This window comes from Schistocerca cancellata, chromosome 6 (genome assembly GCF_023864275.1).
Source record: "Schistocerca cancellata isolate TAMUIC-IGC-003103 chromosome 6, iqSchCanc2.1, whole genome shotgun sequence".
Classification (NCBI taxonomy): Eukaryota; Metazoa; Arthropoda; class Insecta; order Orthoptera; family Acrididae; genus Schistocerca; species Schistocerca cancellata.
The window spans coordinates 226,998,123-227,017,270 of record NC_064631.1 but is presented as its reverse complement, the minus strand read 5'-3'; the positions used below and the strand labels follow the sequence as shown (position 1 = coordinate 227,017,270).

At 37.2% G+C, this 19,148-nt stretch overlaps 1 protein-coding gene across 1 annotated transcript in view; it reads left to right on the top strand.

Annotated features, from left to right (window-relative positions):
- LOC126088259 (protein dead ringer-like) overlaps nucleotides 1-5,623 on the top strand; it is a 482,246-nt gene extending 476,623 nt beyond the window's left edge. Inside the window, exon 8 of the mRNA XM_049906388.1 lies at nucleotides 959-5,623. Within this exon, the coding sequence (XP_049762345.1) occupies nucleotides 959-1,065 (107 nt within the window). The 3' untranslated portion in view covers nucleotides 1,066-5,623. The remainder of the gene's footprint in view (nucleotides 1-958) is intronic.
- The last annotated feature ends 13,525 nt before the right edge of the window (nucleotides 5,624-19,148 follow it).

The following is a 19,148-nucleotide window of genomic DNA, read 5'->3' as shown; positions in this document are numbered from 1 at the left end:
TACAGTCCAAAGGCAATTGAGAGCTATGTCCTCTAGCTCATGTGGCAAACTGAACCATTAATCCTGCCAATTGAGACCAGTTTCCATCCCTCTCCATTGAAAAAGTGAGAAACACTGAAACTTCATGAATGAACACTCATATATGCCACATTCATCGCTGTTAAAAACAAAGCCTTGTAGCCTTTTTCATCTCCTCTGTAGGAAAACATCAAAGATAAAATAAGTTTTTACAAAAAATTATGGTCTCAGTGGATAATGAAGTTCACAATTATGTGAATTTGGTAGATGATCACTACAACTGCTGGCAGGTATTGTAATATCCAGCAGCACAGATTGACCCCCCCCCCCTTTTCCCACTTGGTAGTGAATATTTTGAACAGATTGACAGTGTTGCCATGAGTTCTTTGCTTGGCTAAAAGCTGTTGAAGGCAGATGAGATGTATCTCTTAAACATGTTCAGGTACAATGCGGCTCTCTGCTAAGGCTTTTGGTATAAAATATTTTTATGTAATTTTCTCATACTCCTGACATGCTCAGTATTTCCACCAGTCTACAACATTTTAAGAATTTACCTAACCAGCCATTCAGTAACTGCTGTTGATTGTGGACAAAATACCATTATTACAATTCATTGTGAGAGCTCAGTTCATTTAAAAGTGCTTACTGACTGGTCTTGCAACTATAAAGTCAAACAAACTGACCAGTAAATAATTTTCTGCATATTTTAAAGCTGTTGTGTCACTTTAACATCAGGGTTGTGGTAATTTTATTGATATCAGAATTTTGTTGTTTCCATTTTCTTGTAACCTATTACATAATATTATATGTTTTAACTAGAATTTTGTTGTTTCCATTTTCTTGTAACCTATTACATAATATTATCTGTTTTAACTACACTTGTGACATATTGTATTTCTATATTATTCTAAAAATGTAATAAAAAGCTTTTATTTTACAGGAGAAGGTCCTCTTGGAAATGACAATTCTCTTATTGTAAGCATGGATCTCAATGGAATGAAATACCAAGGCATCTTATTTGCTATTCGGACTCCACGCACATCGTGAGACCATCCTCATCAGTGACTGGACATTTGTGAAGGTACATTGTGGAAGAAGTGGAAAGAATCTCGCGTCCAAGAACATTTTTAAACCAATGTTGTAGTTATTGAGACCAAAGTTCATGTTGTTTTGAGCATATTCAATCACTTATAAAAACTTTAATTTTATAGTTGCTTGGAAAAGTGACTGTACATTTATTCATGGTTGCCTATATTACCATGAAATTGTTGTTGATTGTAAAATACCATAAACGAGGACTTAGTGGTTCACAGTAAATTATTGTAATGCTTAATAATTGCCTTTTGTATTCAGTTTAATGTTCTTTTTCGAATATTTCTCAGTCTGTGAGGGATTTTTTTATATATATATATATGTATATGTATATGTAAAGATAAAAAATATTGTGTGTATTTATTTAAGTCTTTTGTGTCTTTTGAAATTATTTTATTCTAGAAGAAGTAAAATTCTTCAACTTTTGCTTCTGATCTACAATAGTGAATACCAATAAATATAAACTGACATAATCACAGTGGAATGTGATTTCATTTTCCAGAGCTGCCATTTTTGAAGACTGTTTCCTCCCACATAATTCATAAACATATGTTGAATGGAGATAAACATATGTTGAATGGAGCAGTGAAATGAAAACATTAGGAAGACTGTATTCAGTGCAAGTTTGATAATGCCCTGTTGTACATTAAAGAAATTAGGAGTAGTACAGTGAGCTGTTAATACTCGTCAATAGTCCTCATTCTCAAGCCAAAAAACTTAACAGTGACACCATTTTGGCACTAACTATAAGAGCTCTTTAGAGTACTTAGAAAAAATTTGTATAATGGAAACACTGTATCGTAATTGCATAAAATGTATGAGATTTAAGGAGCAGCATTATCTTTTGATATTTGTAAAAGACTTAGTTAAAGTAGAACTGAGTGACACACACATGGAAAGAAAAAACTAAACATCAAACATTGGACTTTAAGAACACTGTTTCTGTTATTGGGGGAAAAAATGTAGGTCAGGAAAGAGAAATAGGTAGAGGAAATAAACAGAAGTGGAGAGGCAAGAGTCACTGGACCAGAAGTGACAAAAGCTGCAGATGAGTTTTCTGTTACCTTCTTTCTGATTCCTTACATTTTGTGGATGATCTCAAACCTCACCTTCAATAATGAACATTTTGTTTCATTGCCTAGCTTTGGAAGCATTCCAACTTTTGCACATAGTATTTAGACTTAGGGAGGCTTGATTTAATGCTACTCTGTTGTCGACATTTCTTTAAAAATTACTCCTTTCTGTGGAAGATTCTCATCCCATGTTTGGAGCAGCTTCCCTTTCCAGAGATGATTTTCCATCTTAGGTTAGCTTTTTTATTGGTTTATTTCCTGTTTGCTCCTTTTTTGAATTTTAAATATTTTCAAAGTTCAGAATTTGAAATCTTGTTTCTCTTTTGTAAGTTGCCTGCTTCAGCATCTGGTAAGTGGATGCTTCTCTTATCTCCAACAGAGACAACATGTTTTCTCAGCATGTGTTCTAAACCCTCCTAAACTGAGTTTATAAATAGTTTCTTAGAAAAATGTACAGATACCCCTAACATAATAAGCAGTGTAACTATTACTGAACTGTTAAACATTACCATTTAGCAGTAAAATGTACTTACTATATAGCAAAATAAAAAGTAAAAAGTTTTCTGAATTTTACTGTCATTTTCATTAGATGGGTCACATAAGAAAATAAACAGCATGCCTAAACTGACAGCAACACAATGAAATTTTTTTAAGATTAAATATTTTTACTGGAGATAACTGTTTCTGAGACCATGGTATTCTTTCTCTGTTTTTAGTATTGTAATTATAATAATCAATATTTCTTGCTATTATACCTCATTACTGCATTGTTAGAGGAATAAGTCTGTGTTCACTCATTGGTGCATTTTACGCTGGTGTGACCCAACCAAAATGATCATACAACCAAGTCTTATGTAACAATGTATCTACAATGTGCTTAAACACCTGAGAGCATAATGATCAGCAGTGAAAAAGAGATCAGTGAAGTTTGAGCATTAACAGTTTTCTGTACTGGTTATAATTCCCAATAAAATTTTCTCTGAAATACTGGTTGTGAAAGCAGATGTCAGACATATAGGGCATTTTTAATTTAACAGAGTAATTTAGATTACTTGACTTTTAAATTTAAATAAAAATTTCCAATAATTAAATAAAAAAATTCCAAAAAAATGAAAAAGTAAAGAATGTGTACCATTATCTTTCTATGTATTCCCTCTCTCTACCCCCCCCCCCCCCTTTCTTTGCTTCTTTCCATTTTGTGTCATGTTACATTTGAGAATAGGAGAAAGGATTAAACTGTGTCTTAAATCTCATTACTCCAATTGTTAAATTCTGACTCTTTTCTGGTATTGTTAACAACACACTTCATCCAAATGAAAAGTGTAATTTCATATGTTTGTACCAATAGATAAATAAATGGTTGATGTGTTCTGTGTAGAAGACTGAAACATAGCAGTCGTTGAAACTCTGGTAAAAAAAATTAGGGAAAGGTACTTATATTGGAGGGGATAATGTTACTTCTCTTCTAATTACATTTTTCACAATTAAAATATGTTATTTATTTTGTTATAATGCCTCCATACAGATTTAATACCTGCCTCTAAAGCATAATACTGTGGTGTACTTGTCTTTACTCAGATTTGTTCATGGAGTTTACACAACGCAGGAAGGGCAGAAAGGAAGGCCATTCCACATCCTGATGTTATGTCTCATTAATTATTTCATAAATGATTTTTTTCTCCATTAATGTAATCTGTGATCGTACACATTCCTGCATTGATAATTATGCAACAGTGACAATAAATAATGAGATTCAAAATCTAATGATGAGATGATAAAAAAATCTCTGGGTTTAATACTTACACATGCCTATTCCGATGTTAGTGTATTTGATACACAATGATGAACTCATGTGTCCTGAAAGGATTAAATGGTTCTCTGTAGCAACCGATGTTATATATCCAAAAGCTACGCTAATTAATTGGGCTCTGAGAGGACATCACCCTGTTTTCATTATTGTTAGCACTGTCCACTAGTAATTTCGTGTACTGTATCTGAAATTATACCTCCAGTTTCTTTCAGGACTGCTGTTTCCTCTTATCATGCAAAATAGCAATGCTACAAAATTTCTATTGTCCTTACCTTTTGCTCCTACACTTCTCTGAACTTTGCAGATGAGCTCATCATTATTTACCCATCACAAATGGACACAGCCTGAAGTTACTCATTTCTCCACTTTGGTATTATCTCATGAAGACAAGAATAGCTCAGGTTCTTATTACCATAATATTCTTGAAAATATAGGTGTTCATTTTCAAGTCAAGTTTACCATATTACCAGACATTTAGTTCCAGAGTTAATTCCATAACATGTATTCTTATTTGAATATCTTCTCATTCATTGTCTCATAATTTATAGGAAATGGAATCCTGTTTTCATTTAGATCTCCAGTTTCTTAACAATATGAGTAGCTTGTTCTTTTCTGTCAGAAATACTCTCATAATATCATCCAGACAAATGAGGAATTATGCCTATTAATCAGATACATTCATTTTTAGGTGTCATATTCTCATGACATTGTTTAGAGTGTATAAATATTTAATTCAGTGCACTAAAAGAGAAGTAAGGTACAGTAATTTTAAACTCATATTTTATTGTTACAAAAAGATATATCAAATTTAAGTTATCCAACAGTTACTACAAGGGTGTTAGGTTACAGTAAAACAAAAAAATCATAAATGCATATGTACTTCTCTTTGGTTTATCACTACAAAACCACTAATTTTTATGCTTTATTTTCTATGCCAATTATATTTTATCTCCACTGTCACCAGTTGATGTTATACATTTTATTAGATTAAAAAAAAAGTCCTTAGAGTAGTAAAAGTGCTGTTAAGAAAAGAGTTGAACTATATATCTTCCTATTACATTTGATGATAAAGTTAATGTGGCATACTGAAATTTGTGGTCGCACTATTCATCAAGGAAATAATCTGCCCTTCCCAAGTATTTTTTACTTTCTGTTATCAGTATATCTTAAATTTTTTGACGACACAAACTCTTGTGCAGAAGCTGTACCTATATCCATGGCCTTCATAAATAAAAAAAATTGTGCACAGCTGTGCTTCTACAGGTAAGCTAATGAATATTTGTTGTTAATGTCTACACTGAATTATTTTTAAGAATGAAGCATCAAAGACAGAAATGTAGAATCATGTAACGTGGCTACTCTGAGTGAGGTGGTAAATCTCACTTCAGTTCAATATTTTATGTTAAAAATGGAAAATATTATGAAAGAACCTTTGCTTTACAGCAAAATTTGTGAGCCTCAACACAATAATCAGACAATATAGTACCATCATTTCTCAGGGAACTTGGTGATATTTCAGTGTTATCACTCAGTTTGGAATACTTTGTCTTTTAACAAAATTTCTTGTGTTGTATAATCATTGATATATTGTTCATACTCTGCAGTATTGTATCTGACAATATTTATGTAGTTTATGCCTAAATAAATTTTTGTTTTTGTACTCAATTGGTTCTTATTTTTTGTTGAGTCAATTTAAGAATTATGACCCACTGTGGAAGTACACTCTATAAATCTCTGCAAAACTTGTGAGTGAAATTCCATCACAGCCACTGGCAAAAGAACTGCTAGCCAGAGTCTTCAATGACTCTTGTGAGACTGTAGCTTTCACCAAAATACTATGTGTGTCATTTACTGAGTGAGACTTATCAGTTAAGCATTTGAGTTTCTGAATGTACCAGTAGTTAATAATGTGCAGTATCAAAGCTCTTAAGTGACTTTCAAGGCTTGCCCTATGCAAAAATTGGAAGAAAACTTACTGTTAGAAAATAACAATGGATTGAAAACAGTGTAAGTTTGTTTTGTATGTTACTGAAGTTTCATTAGAGTCATCTGTAAATTGAGAGTTCACTGTGTTACGTATGGCATCCAGTTAAGCAATTCAGTGGGGCCTTCCAGAAATAGTCTCTTGTTTCTACATGGTGGCAGGCAGTTTTTTTATTGTAGGAACATGGCAATGAGGCTTGCCTCAGCTGTGAAACTACAGGTTATTTAGCGTGCTGTGAAGTCCTGGTTTAACAAAACTTGTTTTAGTAGCATAATTCATGAGTGTCGGTTATTAACTGATTATATTATGGCTTATGCAGAGGGAAAACTTGTGTCTTTATTTTGTGAATTAGATGACACACCATTTTCAAGCTGAATCTAAGCAACAGTATGCTCTTATAAAGTTAAGCAATTTATACTATTGTATGTATTGGATTGTATGTTAACCAGGGGCCTAGAAAGGACGGAAAGGCTCCTCCATCCCCGCTGCAGCTACAATGGTCCACAACCCTACGACAACTATCACAGTCCACTTCACACCTCCGCCGCCCCACACCAAACCCAAGGTTATTGTACAGTTCGGCACCCGGTGGACACCCCCCCCCCCCCCCATCCCGGAATGTCTCACACCAGATGAGTGTAACCCCTATGTTTGTGGTGTACGGGTACGTGGAGAACTTGTTTGCGCAGCAAGTGCCGGCGTAGTGTAGCTGAGGCGGAATAAGGGGAACCAGCCCACATTCGCCGTGGCAGATGGAAAACTGCCTAAAAACCATCACCGGACCTCGACACAAGTCCGTCGGGCAGATTCGTGCTGGGGACCAGGCGCTCCATCCCTCCTGGAAAGCGGAATTTATACCACAATTAGATATTAAAATAGTTGGTGGGAACAAATCATAAAATTTCAATTTTGTTGGTATAAAAAGTATCCTTTTCTTATAGATTGCTCTGTAACAAATAAATTGTATTGTTAGACATGTATGTTGTTTGGCGAGTCTGATATTGAAAAAGAATGGATGTCAGCTTCTTTCAGAGTATGTGTGACAAAAAATTTTGACAGAGAAACACCAGAATTTGAGAAAGCACCTTCAGAGTCAAGAGTGTTTTCAGTTGTTGGATCAGGGACAAACTGAACATTCAATTTTTGAAGAAGCCAAACTTCTAACGGTAAAATGTAATATGATTGTGAAACAAAATAGATTCATGATTGAGAGACTTATTAATGCTGTTTATTTATTGTGGAAGCAAGAGCTTGCAGTCAAAGGATACTTTGAAGATGAAAGCTCCAACAACAAAAGCAATTACTCCGAAGTACTGGAACTTTTGTCTAGGCGTGAACAATTTATTCATGATCACCTGCAAAACACTTCTGGATTCAAAGGAACATCAAGCACAATTTAAAGTGAGTTAACTGATTATAATTAATGATCGCATTAAATAAAAGTAAATGTCATCAGAGTTTGTTGGAGTGCAAGCATATGAAAGTCTAAAGTTTCTTGTAAGTCACAAATGAGTATTATTCTCAAGTTCTGTGTAGAAGATGGTCCCATTGAAAGATTTATTGGTTTTCAAATGTTTATAATGACAAAACTGCTCAGAGTTTATCAGAAATTGTACTCAATGCACTTAATATCTGGGGAGTTAATGACAAAATAGTGTGTCACACATATGATGGAGCCTCAGTAATGGTAGGTAAACATGGAGGTGCCCAAAGTCTTTTTATACAAAAATGTCAATGAGCTGTATTTTTGCACTGTTGTGCTTGTAAAATTAATCTAGTGCTGTTACATTGTTTTAAAAATTACAAACAGTGTAGGCTCTTCACTTACAGTCTTGTAGTATTTCATTCATTTTTAACAAGACCTCAAAGAGAACAAAACTCTTAAAAATAGAGGATTCATACTGCCTCAGACATGCTTGAATTTAAATTTATGAGCTGTTCAGATAATATATCTTGAATACTAAGAGTTGTATGACATTTCCAAAATATCACCACCAATGATGAAGATTGGGATGCAGGATCATTCAACAGTGCTTCTGGCTTCCTTAGCATTCTTAATAAAACTCAATCCCTTTTCCTGCTTTGCCTTTATGAAAACAGATTGAAGTCAAGAAGTCAAGAAGACCATCAGTTTGTTAAAGGATATGAGTTCAGAAAAAACTGTGACCTCTTGTATTGAAAGCTGTAACAAGAAATTTCACAGTGAAATAAGTGTTAGAGAATGTTACTTCCAGTACTTTAAAATGTTATCTTATGAGCTCTTAGATAACATGATAGTGCAAATGGTAAAGCATTTTGTAGGTCTTTAGAATATTCAGTTTATAGAGTTACTTGATAAGAACCAGGCTGGAAATCTCAAATCAAATTTACCAACAATGAAACTGAATGGCCTATTCTTCATAAAGAATTACAGGAAAATGAGTTAGGAAACATCTACATTGATAAACGGAAACATTTACATTGATAAACATAAATATTAACAACCTGCAGACCTTCTTAAATACTTAATGGACAATGATCTTAAACATATTTATAATGAGGTAACAAAGTTTGTCAAATTGTTTCTTACATTCCCTGTCACTTTCCAGCAGAAGAGTTGAAGGGGAAGGAAAGGGGGGGGGGGGGTGAAGGAAAAGGACTGGAGAGGTTTAGGAAAGAGGTACAGTTTGGAAAAGTCGCCCAGAACCCTGGCTCCCAGGGGAGACTTACTGGACAGGGTGAGGAGGAAAGACTGACTGTTGGTGACTGCATAGGATGAGATTTGAAAACCTGAGAGCTTAAAGGTGGAGGATAGGGTAATATGCAAGACAGACATAATTGCTAAAACATCATGCATGAGTCAATAAGAATGAAAAACAAGTATATTTTACGTAACAGGGGTGGGAGGGGGGATAGTGAAAAATAGACAGGTCAGAAAATGTAAGATGTAGAAAATTAAAATGGAATGAAGAAAGGAGTAGTTACTGTGGAGAAATGCTAAGATGGAAGGAATTAATATAAATGAAGGCCAGGTGGGTGGTGAGAACCAAGGACATACTGCAGTGCTAGTTCTCACCTGAGGACTTCCTAGAAACCAGTGTCTTCAGGAAAATGACAAGTTATGTTCTCTACCCACAACTAATCCACAATATTCAGCACTGGTAATGTGTCTGATAAGATTTGGAAAAAGCTTCAGATGGTTAAATTTTTTCTAAAATCACAGTTTGTGTGATGCTGTCTGCTCACTACAGTTCATCTAGAGACTGCCTGTTCGTTCTCAGGTTTGCCTGTTCGAAGGGACAAACTCATCTTTCACTGAATTAGTGTGTTTAATAATACACCGTCCAGTCACATTAATGTGGCAACCTGTAAAAAAATGTGAATGGCCACCTTTTGCAGTGTGGACCACTGTGAAACAAATGGGAAGATAGTCAATGAGATTCTGGAAGGTACCAACAGGGATGTGGACACATGCCAACTCCATTTCCATGGCCAGCTGTGCCAGGTTTCTTGACTGAGGATCTATGGCACAAACAGCCTGATTGAGGTGTCCCATGGATTCTAAATTTGTTTGAAATCTGAGGATTTTGGTGGCCAGTGGAGTACTTAAACTCATCCTGATGCTCTTTAAACAATGCTTGTATATTGTGAGCTTTGTGACACGTTGCACTCTCCTGCTGGTAGTTGCCATTCTGCCGAGGAAAAAAAAATTGCAAGTAGGGATGGATATGGTTCCCAAGGATAAATGCATACTTGTGTTGATCTGTTGTGTCTTCCAGAATGATGAGACTACCCAGGGGATGCCATGTTAACATTCCCCAGACCTTAAAGCCCCACCCTCCAGCTTGGACGCTTCTGATGATTGTTTCAGAGTTTTACTTTCAGGCGGTTCATGCCATACACACCATGGCCTTTTTGCCAATGGAGTATAAAAAGTGATTCATCTGAAAACGCTACCTGTCGCCACTCAGTGGACATACAGTTGTGGCACTGATGTGCAGATTACAGCCTTCATTGCTGATGAACGGCAGTCGGCATTGGTGCATGAAGTAGGCATCTGCTGTGGAGTCCCATACACAGCAATGTTCCTGAAATTGTCATGGGTGAGACACTGTTGGTAGTCATTTGGTTCATATGGGTGGTCAGTTGCTCAAGAGATGCATATCTAAAACAACAGTATGAAAATTGTGAGTCCGCCTTGATGTAAAACACTTTTGTTGTTTATTTATTTATTTATTTATTTATTCCCCAAGCTAGTTTCAGCAACAAATATCACTATCATCAGTGGGTTCTTTAAATCTTATTTATTATACATTACAACATGATTTTAAGACTGCTGTCACTGTTTGCAGTGTACTGGTATTTTCTGTTTCCTTGTGTTTCGGCATACCTCATGTCATCTGCAAGTTCTCTCGACTGCTTGCGGCTACTTTAGTACACAGAAAATATAACTTTCACACTTAGCTCATAATCATTAATTGGATTATGAAGAAAGTGCAAAAGCTATGTTCTTCTGTGTATAAAAGTAGCTGCAAGCTGTCCAATGAACATGCGGATGATGTGAGGGCTGCAGAAAAAACCGGCAACAGAAAAACACAGAAAATACACCACAAACAGTGACAACAGTCATAAAATCATGCTGTAATGTATAATAAATAAGATTTTAAAAACCCACTGACAATGGCGAATTTGGTGCTGGAGGGGAATAAATAAATAATAAAAGTGTTTTGCATCAAGGTGGACTCACAATTTCCATATTGTTGTTTTTGTATGTGAACATGGACCGAATGGAAGAGTTCCAAGATACATTATAATTGCACATCTATTTGCTTGTACCCATCTCCATAGCAGTCATTCAGCCCTGTCATCTATAGCCCGCGGTGCACCACATTTGCCTTGACACCAGTTTTTGCATAGAGCCATTTTGACATGCATAGTATGCTTTAACCACTGTGGCATGTAAACAGCTTACAAACTTAGCCATTTCAGAAATGCTTCCACCCTTGGCCTGAAAGCTAATGATCATGCACTTTTGGACGACAGTTAAATCACTCCATTTCCACATTACGAGAATGACTACACTGTTTCTCATGTTCCCTGGATATGCTTTATACACCCTCCACTACTAGTCTACTGCCTACCATATATGAATGGTTATTGCACATTGACATCACAGGTAGTGGTCACATTAATGTAACTGGACCTGTAGCATTAATAATAATATAATAATAATAATAATAATAATAATAATGCTTGATAAATATGACCCAGAAAGGCATTTCAGCCATCAAAGAAAGCAAGAGGAGTTAACAACAAGTTCCCTTAGCTTGATCAGTCCACTAATTCCATGGAGATATGGGAAGCAACCAAGAGAGTTTTTGATAAATGTTATAAATCATTAATAACCACTGTACTTCAGCAAGGCTGTATGACACCCAGACACTTCAACCAGGCAATGCCACAATAAATTGTAGGTACATCTTCACACAGCTCCAGAAATGTTGCATGCATGATACATTCCCTTCTTCATATAATCCTTACTCCTCTGATGTTTTGAAATTTATTTATTTAGTCTAAGAATCATTTTAGTACATTGCTTGTACGTATGTAGGACAAGGGTAAACATAATTAATTTAATATTACAGTAGTCATTATGACTACATGGTCAACACACAGTGCATAATAAGATCAATTGACAAACTGACACAATACTTTGCTTTTACAGTTGACAACAGAGGTTAGTAAGAGAGAATACATGATAAACACAAATTAAATTACAGTGTGAAATGACATAGTACATAATTAACAGTATTTGGTACATGAGGTTTACCTGTTATGATGATCCAGGAATTCTGAGATAGAGTAGAAACAGTGGGCAAACAAGAACTGTTTCAACTTTACCTTAAATGTATTTCATATGTGGAGATGCTGAGTCACAGGTAGGCACAACAAAAAGACTCTCACAATTACAGCTTCCAGACATCAAACACACACACACACACACACACACACACACACACACACACACACACACACACAGGCAACTGAAACCACACTACGAGCAGCAGCACCAGTGCATGATGGGAGTGGCAACTGGGTAGGTGTAAGGAACAGGCTGGGATGGGGAGGGATAGTATGGTGGGGGTGACAGACAGTGAATTGCTGCAGGTTAGATGGAGGGCAGGGGGGAAGTGGTGGAAAAGGAAAGAAATAAAAAAACTGGGTGTGGTGGTGGAATGACAGCTATGTAGTGCTGGAATTGGAACAGGTAAGGCGCTGGATGGGTGAGGACAGTGACTAATGAGGGTTGAGACCAGAAGGGTTATGGGAACATAGAATGCATTGCAGGGGAAGTTCCCACCCGCACAATTCAGAAAAGCAGATGTTGTGTGGGAAGGATCCATATGACACAGGCTGCGAAGCAGTCATTGTAATGAAGGCTATCATTTTTGGCAGCATGTTCAGGAACAGGGTGGTCCACTTGTTTCTTGGACACAGTTTGTTGGTGGCCATTCATATGCGGGCAGACAGCTTGTTGGTTGTCATGTCTACATAGAATGCAGCACAGTGGTTGTAGCTTAGCTTGTAGACCACATGACTGGTTTCACAGGTAGCCCTGCCTTTGATGAGATAGGTAATGTTAGTGACCGGACTGGAGGAGGTGGTGGTAGGAGGAAGTATGGGACAGGTCTGGCATCTAGATCTATTACAGGGGTATGAGCCATGGGGTAAGGGATTGGGAGTAGGGGTTGTGTAAGGATGGACGAGTATATTGCGTAGGTTCGGTGGATGAAGGAATACCACTGTGGGAGGGGTGGGAAGGATAATGGGCAAGACATTTCTCATTTCAGGGCACGATGAGAGGTATTCAAAACCCTGGCAGAGAATGTAATTCAGTTGCTCCATTCCTGGGTGGAACTGAGTTATGAGGGAAATGCTCCTCTGTGGTCAGATGGTGGGACTTTGGGAGGTGGTGGGAGACTGGAAAGATAAGGAGCAGGAGATTTGCTTTTGTGCAAGGTTGGGAGGATGATTACAGTCAGTGAAGGCTTCTGTGAGACTCTCGGTATATTTGGAGAGGATTTTTCATCACTGCAGGTGCAATGACCATGGCTGGCCAGACTGTACGGAAGGGCTCTTTTGTATGGAACGGGTGGCAGTTGTCGAAGTGGAGGAAGTAATTGTGGGTGAGGATATAGTTGGTTATGGAGACTAGGAAGGAGGTTGTTGATTTGGAATTGGTCAGGCACTGGGAAAGGTAGTATTCTCTAGTGGTAAGGCCTCCTTATCCCCATCCAGTCACCACTCCCATCATGCACTGGTGCTGCTGCTCGCAGTGTGGTTTCATGTGCCTGAGACTGCAGTCATGTGTGTGCCTATCTGCGACTCAGCATCTCCACTATCTGGTGAGGAGCAACCTTCCTTCTCATAATACTCTTTTTTTCTTTAGTACTCATCATACTGTACTCATTCTTTGTAAATGATTTTGATATTTAGTTTGACACCTCCAGCCTGCAGCCTCTACCGTTCGGTTCCAACTGGTCTTAATCATTGCTGAAACATGTAGATAATATTAGTTTCAAATTTTCCATATCTGTGAATTTTAATCATGTTCATAATATTTTTAACTTAACACACTTACAAAGTTATTGCACAGTTCTTGCTTGAGGTCAGGTCATAAGTATACTGCTTTGGTACCTCTATGTAACTGCAAATTGTAAATTTTGTGCAGCACAAGGTGACTGGCCAACCCTATAGCCAGCTTCTGCCATAAAGCTGGTGAACAATCACTTTGTCATTGGCAAAAACTACTCAAGTTATTCATATGAACAGCCTTTTCTGCACAACATTGCTAAAGGACAGTACCAAGAGTAAGATACTAAAAGTTTATGTTTACATTTTGGATAACCTCAGTAGCTATATTACAATATATATTTATTTGTCTACAGAAGAAGATTCCCCCAATTTCTGTGCTGTGTTTCCTGATACATCATCACAATTGACATGCCAAATAAACTCACTTTTTTAATTTTTTTTTTTTTTAAACATGAAATATGCAGCCATGAATGCACTGTGCACACGAGACAAAATTGTACCATGAAATTCTCTGAGTACCCTTAAAGCTACTTAGCACATGTTCTGAATGTTAAACAATTGAGACTATCCTGAACCATGGGAGTTCCTCTTTCAAGCAGTTAAGCAAATCAATGAGCTGATGAAGCCATCTTTCAGCTTTTTGGAAGATAATTATCAGAGTCATCTTTCAGTTCTGAAAACAACTACAACCAAAACATGTCATGTCAAGATATGACTGTTGTAGTTAGCTTTGTTGTGCTGTCATGTGAAGATGAGCAATCTGTGTTCCTGAAGTTTTAATAGAGCATCCCATAATACTCTGGTAGTCTGATGACTTTCTTTGACACTATCTTCGTTATGCATGCTACACGGGAGCGAAAGAGAGCTATTTCTCATACTCCAAACATGTTAGAAATGTTTATCCTCTTGCACAATCCCAAAGAAACTTCACACTGTCCTGTAGAATCTGGAATAAAGTACCTGTTATGATAATGGACAAATCTTACATAATACATAATAACAAGAGGTAGGAACTGCCAGCCAGCAACTGCTTCACCACAATGGATGATTTACACCACGCAACATTGCTCTCCTCCTTTCAAGGCAGCAACACATTTTGGAATGGACTACAGCTTCCTGGATCTTAAGCAAGTCAGTGGTCCTTTTTGTAATTTAACAGTATATCCTTTTGTTTTGGTCCTGTTGTCACAGCCTCATGGTTACGGTGACATTTAAAGGAAGTCATTCCTTTTGAGGCATCCCAATCATCAGGCATATCTTCACATTCCTTGTACTGGAAGCTGCTATTATCAACATGTGCCTTATGCAAAGGACACGGATTTGTCTCCTCAATGTAGGATCATAATCCATGACTTCATGGGTAATGTCTAAGGACTGATGTAGGATTTGGCGTGGGCCAGAGTAACTCTTTCACTTTTTGACAATCAGGGATCATAACAAATGGCACTCCATGCTTCAAAACTGTGTTTTCTACAAGAAACCTGATGATTCCTGGGAGTTCAGCAGTCTGCACAACCTTGATGACAGTGTTGTGGGTAAGGTAGTCAATGCACAATATTAGTAATTTATTTCCATTTGTTGATTTGGAAGACTTCCACTTGAGGTCAATTCCAATCCAGTGAAAGGAGAAACTGCAGGAGGAATTGGTATCAGATGTTCTGGGGGTAAAAAAAGTACTTATTTATGTGGTAGGTAGAGACCTGAGAAATGATAACTGCTTCAGATTCTATTGATGTTCCTCGCAAAATCTCAGATGACTTGATGTCAGAACATCAGAAGAATACTTCAGCATAGCTGGCAACCATTTCCATCACACTGAGCTGCAATTTCTTTTATACTTTGTTCCACCATCTGTTAGTCTGAATTCTTTGACATCTCCTCCCTTCTATAACACCTCAGTTGGCTTCAGTAATGCTGGATGTTTCCTTTGTTCAGCTGCTGTGTCATTAGTTCAGTAATGACTGGGAGATCACCAGAGCGGTAATGTAGTTGTGGTGGATTGCACTTTTTTGTGTACTATTGTGATGATGGATTTCCGATATTTCAGCGTCCATCTTGTCAAGCATCCTTGTCATAGCAGCCCTTTATCAGTTAGATGGCCCACATAACAGACAAGCAAGGTGGGCTGCCGACCTCCCTTCAAGAGCTCAGATCAAAACATCACCAATAGATGTAAACATCAACAGACTTTCTGCACTAACACAGCACTACTTCATGAAAAACCATGTGCCAGAGACCCACCAATTGGAACTAATGTGACTTAAGTGCAGCACTCCACTGAGTCATTGTTATAAGCACGCCAGCAGAGTCAGACCGGCAGTGTGTACCTTCAGCTAGGACAACTCCAGCCAATACCTACACCAGCTCTAGCCTAGTAGACACTTGCTGTAGCCTTCAGTAGAAATTTGTATTCTGTTGGGCGTAACGCCACTTTGTAATTGTGTAGAGTAGTATTTTGGTTATTATTTCTTTTCATTGTATTGGCTGGCTTTTGCCACCACAAGAATTGTTGTGCTTCTTGTTGTTCTTGCATTTGGAAACTAGTGTATGCCAAGAAGGCATTTTAGTTAAATAAAGTATGTTCAGACTTGATCGTTAATTCTTTCCTTCCGAATGCAGGACAATACAATCCTGACAGAGCATTTAGCAACATCAGAAGTACAAAGAATAGTGGCCACACTCAATGGTGAATGGTTTGCCATATAAATAGGGTCAGAATGTAATGACTGCCCGAACAGATGCAAGGCACATGTTTTTTGGTTATAGAACAGTTCTTTTCAGACTTGCCTTCTGGAGGATTAAACAATCCTACTAAAACGTGTACATATCCCATAACCACTAGTGTCAGTGTGCAGTTCTGTCTTTGGCATTATCATCAAAAGGTGCCAGGATGGTGAAGTTGTCAGTGTCTTCTTAATGATACAAAGAGATTTCTTGCTCCCTAGTCTAAGGAAATTTGATGTCTTCCTGTAGAAGTTTTTGTAGTGCCTTGCAACTGAAGATATTCATGAAGAAACTGTAATAGGAGCACATTCTGAGGAAGACTCTTACATAAAAATGTGTTAATGGGTTAGAAAATCTGACATGGCTCTTACTTCTCTCACCAAGCAAGGCTACATTTCCATTATTTACGTACTTCCAAGATGTTTATTTCTTGGGTGACAAAGAAGCATTTTCTTGGACACACCTCAATACAGTTGTCAATTGGCTCGGATACTAATCAAATGTCTTTGAAAAAATGATGACATCTGGACAACAAAATTCATGTTCTCCATTTAAGATGATGAAGTAGGTTGTCCATCATACATTCAAAGATGGCGGGAGCAAATGGTGTAACTTCGAGTTCACAGGAGCCACAAGGTATGGGTGGTCTGCATATCCGTAGTGGAGAAATATATCATTCCATTCAAACAGACCGCCGTGTCATCTATTTATGGAATCCTTTTTCCACAGTCCCAGATAATCAGTACAAAAATGCTGTGTGCCATCTTTCTTCATCACAGGCAGGTTCTTTCTGATGACTAAATGATGTCATCTTGTAGCATCTTCTCCAGACCTTTCTGAATTAATGATAATTAATGGAAACCATCAGCTGCTGAGAGGTGTTGCTGATATACCTCAATGGGGACAGCTCAAAATGTGTCTCCCAATGGTTTCCATTAATTATCATTTATTCTAGAGGAGCTGCATGGTCATCAATGGTATCTGTTCTATCGGGAACAGTTACTATCTTCATCTTTCTGAATTATCTACATAATGACCAGCACTTGCTGATATTGTTCCTTGGTCAAGCTGTGACCTGTTGGTGGCTAGATAGGAGTATTCTACAGTGGGTTGTCAGTAATGATTGTGTAACGTGATTCTCTGTCAATGGGACTGAACTGACCTTTCTGGATGAACTCAGTTATCACTGTGGACATATCCTTAACTATGAGTTGTGGCTGCTCAAGGCGACTGGTGACTCAGAGCTCTCCTTATTCACTTGTGATGTTATGATGATTGCTAACATATAAATTTCTTTTCTGTAGCCTAGTACTCTTTCACACTTGGCCTGACAAGGGAGCTGTCCATCCAACAAACCAAAAGCAGTCCTGAAACTTGTTATACAGAAAGAGTACACCGAAAGAAACACAATGTAAAAATGTTAGTTGCTAACCTGCAAAGCAAGTATTTTTGTTTATTTAAGTTGAAAATTGACAAATATATAGCTTGCCAGGTGGCTGGAGGAATGTATATCCCTGCTGTAGCTGCGGGAGACTGAGCATGACTGCTGCATTGCCTTGGTTGATGGCACAGGGGTAAACAGATAACACATCAGAATGTGATCATAATTTGTAAAGTGAATTTTAGTTTCCATTGATAGCTTCCCTGATGTTAGTGTTTGCAATTACTATTCATTTGAATTTGCAACTCTTTTTACAGCCATAATAATTAGGAGTTGGCTTTGCAGTATCACTATTTGTTAACAATGGAGACAAAACTGAACTAATTTTCTTTGGTTGTTCTCCATATTTATGCTAGCTAATGGAATTTGTCTTTCTGTAGGTTCCAGAGTTTCACAGTAATATGGAATCCAGTTAATGTTTTCAACCCTTCAAAAATGAAACCGTGCGGAGTGGCCACGCGGTTAGAGGCGCCATGTCAGGGATTGCGCGGCCCCTATTATTTATCAGTTAAAATCCTAGCCATTCATTCAAATTATGTTGGCATTTTATCAGAAATTATGAAAACATTAGAAGAAACAGAAAATAACTAACAATTCCACAAATTGTGATTCCAGCGATGATTGTTGTGCTAATTAAAGTCCAGAAAAGAAACACAGTACCTTCCTAGCCCAAAGAAAACATGTACATTACTAGCTTTAGGTTCCAAAGAGTGAAAGGATGACAAAGTTGGATGTGCAGTCAGAGAATATTAAGACATTCATATACAACTATGCTGGTGATAAGTATCAGTGTATCATGGCTTCTGCAGCTTTATACCTGCCTTCAAGAACCTCAAGACAAATTAGGACCAAAAATTAAAAGAGAAAGACTGTTCATCGTTTTTGCAACAGCAACTGGAAATAATCATGGACCTGTTTCATTGTCAGTAAAATAAACATTATTCAAAAATTATTATGAGAGCTGTCCTACACAAACTTTAATATGTTGACATGAAATGTTTTCTTTCCTCTGCTGTTCATTTGTGTAACAATTACAACTGTAATAGTTTATCTGACAACATGAACTGCAAGTTATTCAAAAAATTAATGATTTGAGATGTTTTGTATGGTTTAAGTTGTAGGGAAGCAGCATACTCACACCTTATAAAATTCACATAAGTCTTTCCATTGTGTGCCAGCCTAGTCCGCTGTAACTAGCTCTGACGCCATAAATATTGCGCAATACTTTACAATGAAGTAAATAACCTGAAACGTTTCTAGCATGTCAGGAGTAATACAAAATCAATATGTGTTGGATATCAGTTCAATAACTTTAACCATTTTCAAAATTTGGATGTTTTTCTGTAAAAATCATTGGCGCAACAGAAAAGAGCTAGAAACTTAAAAATTTATATTTAGATTCCTTTTGCATAATAATTAATCTCACAAATT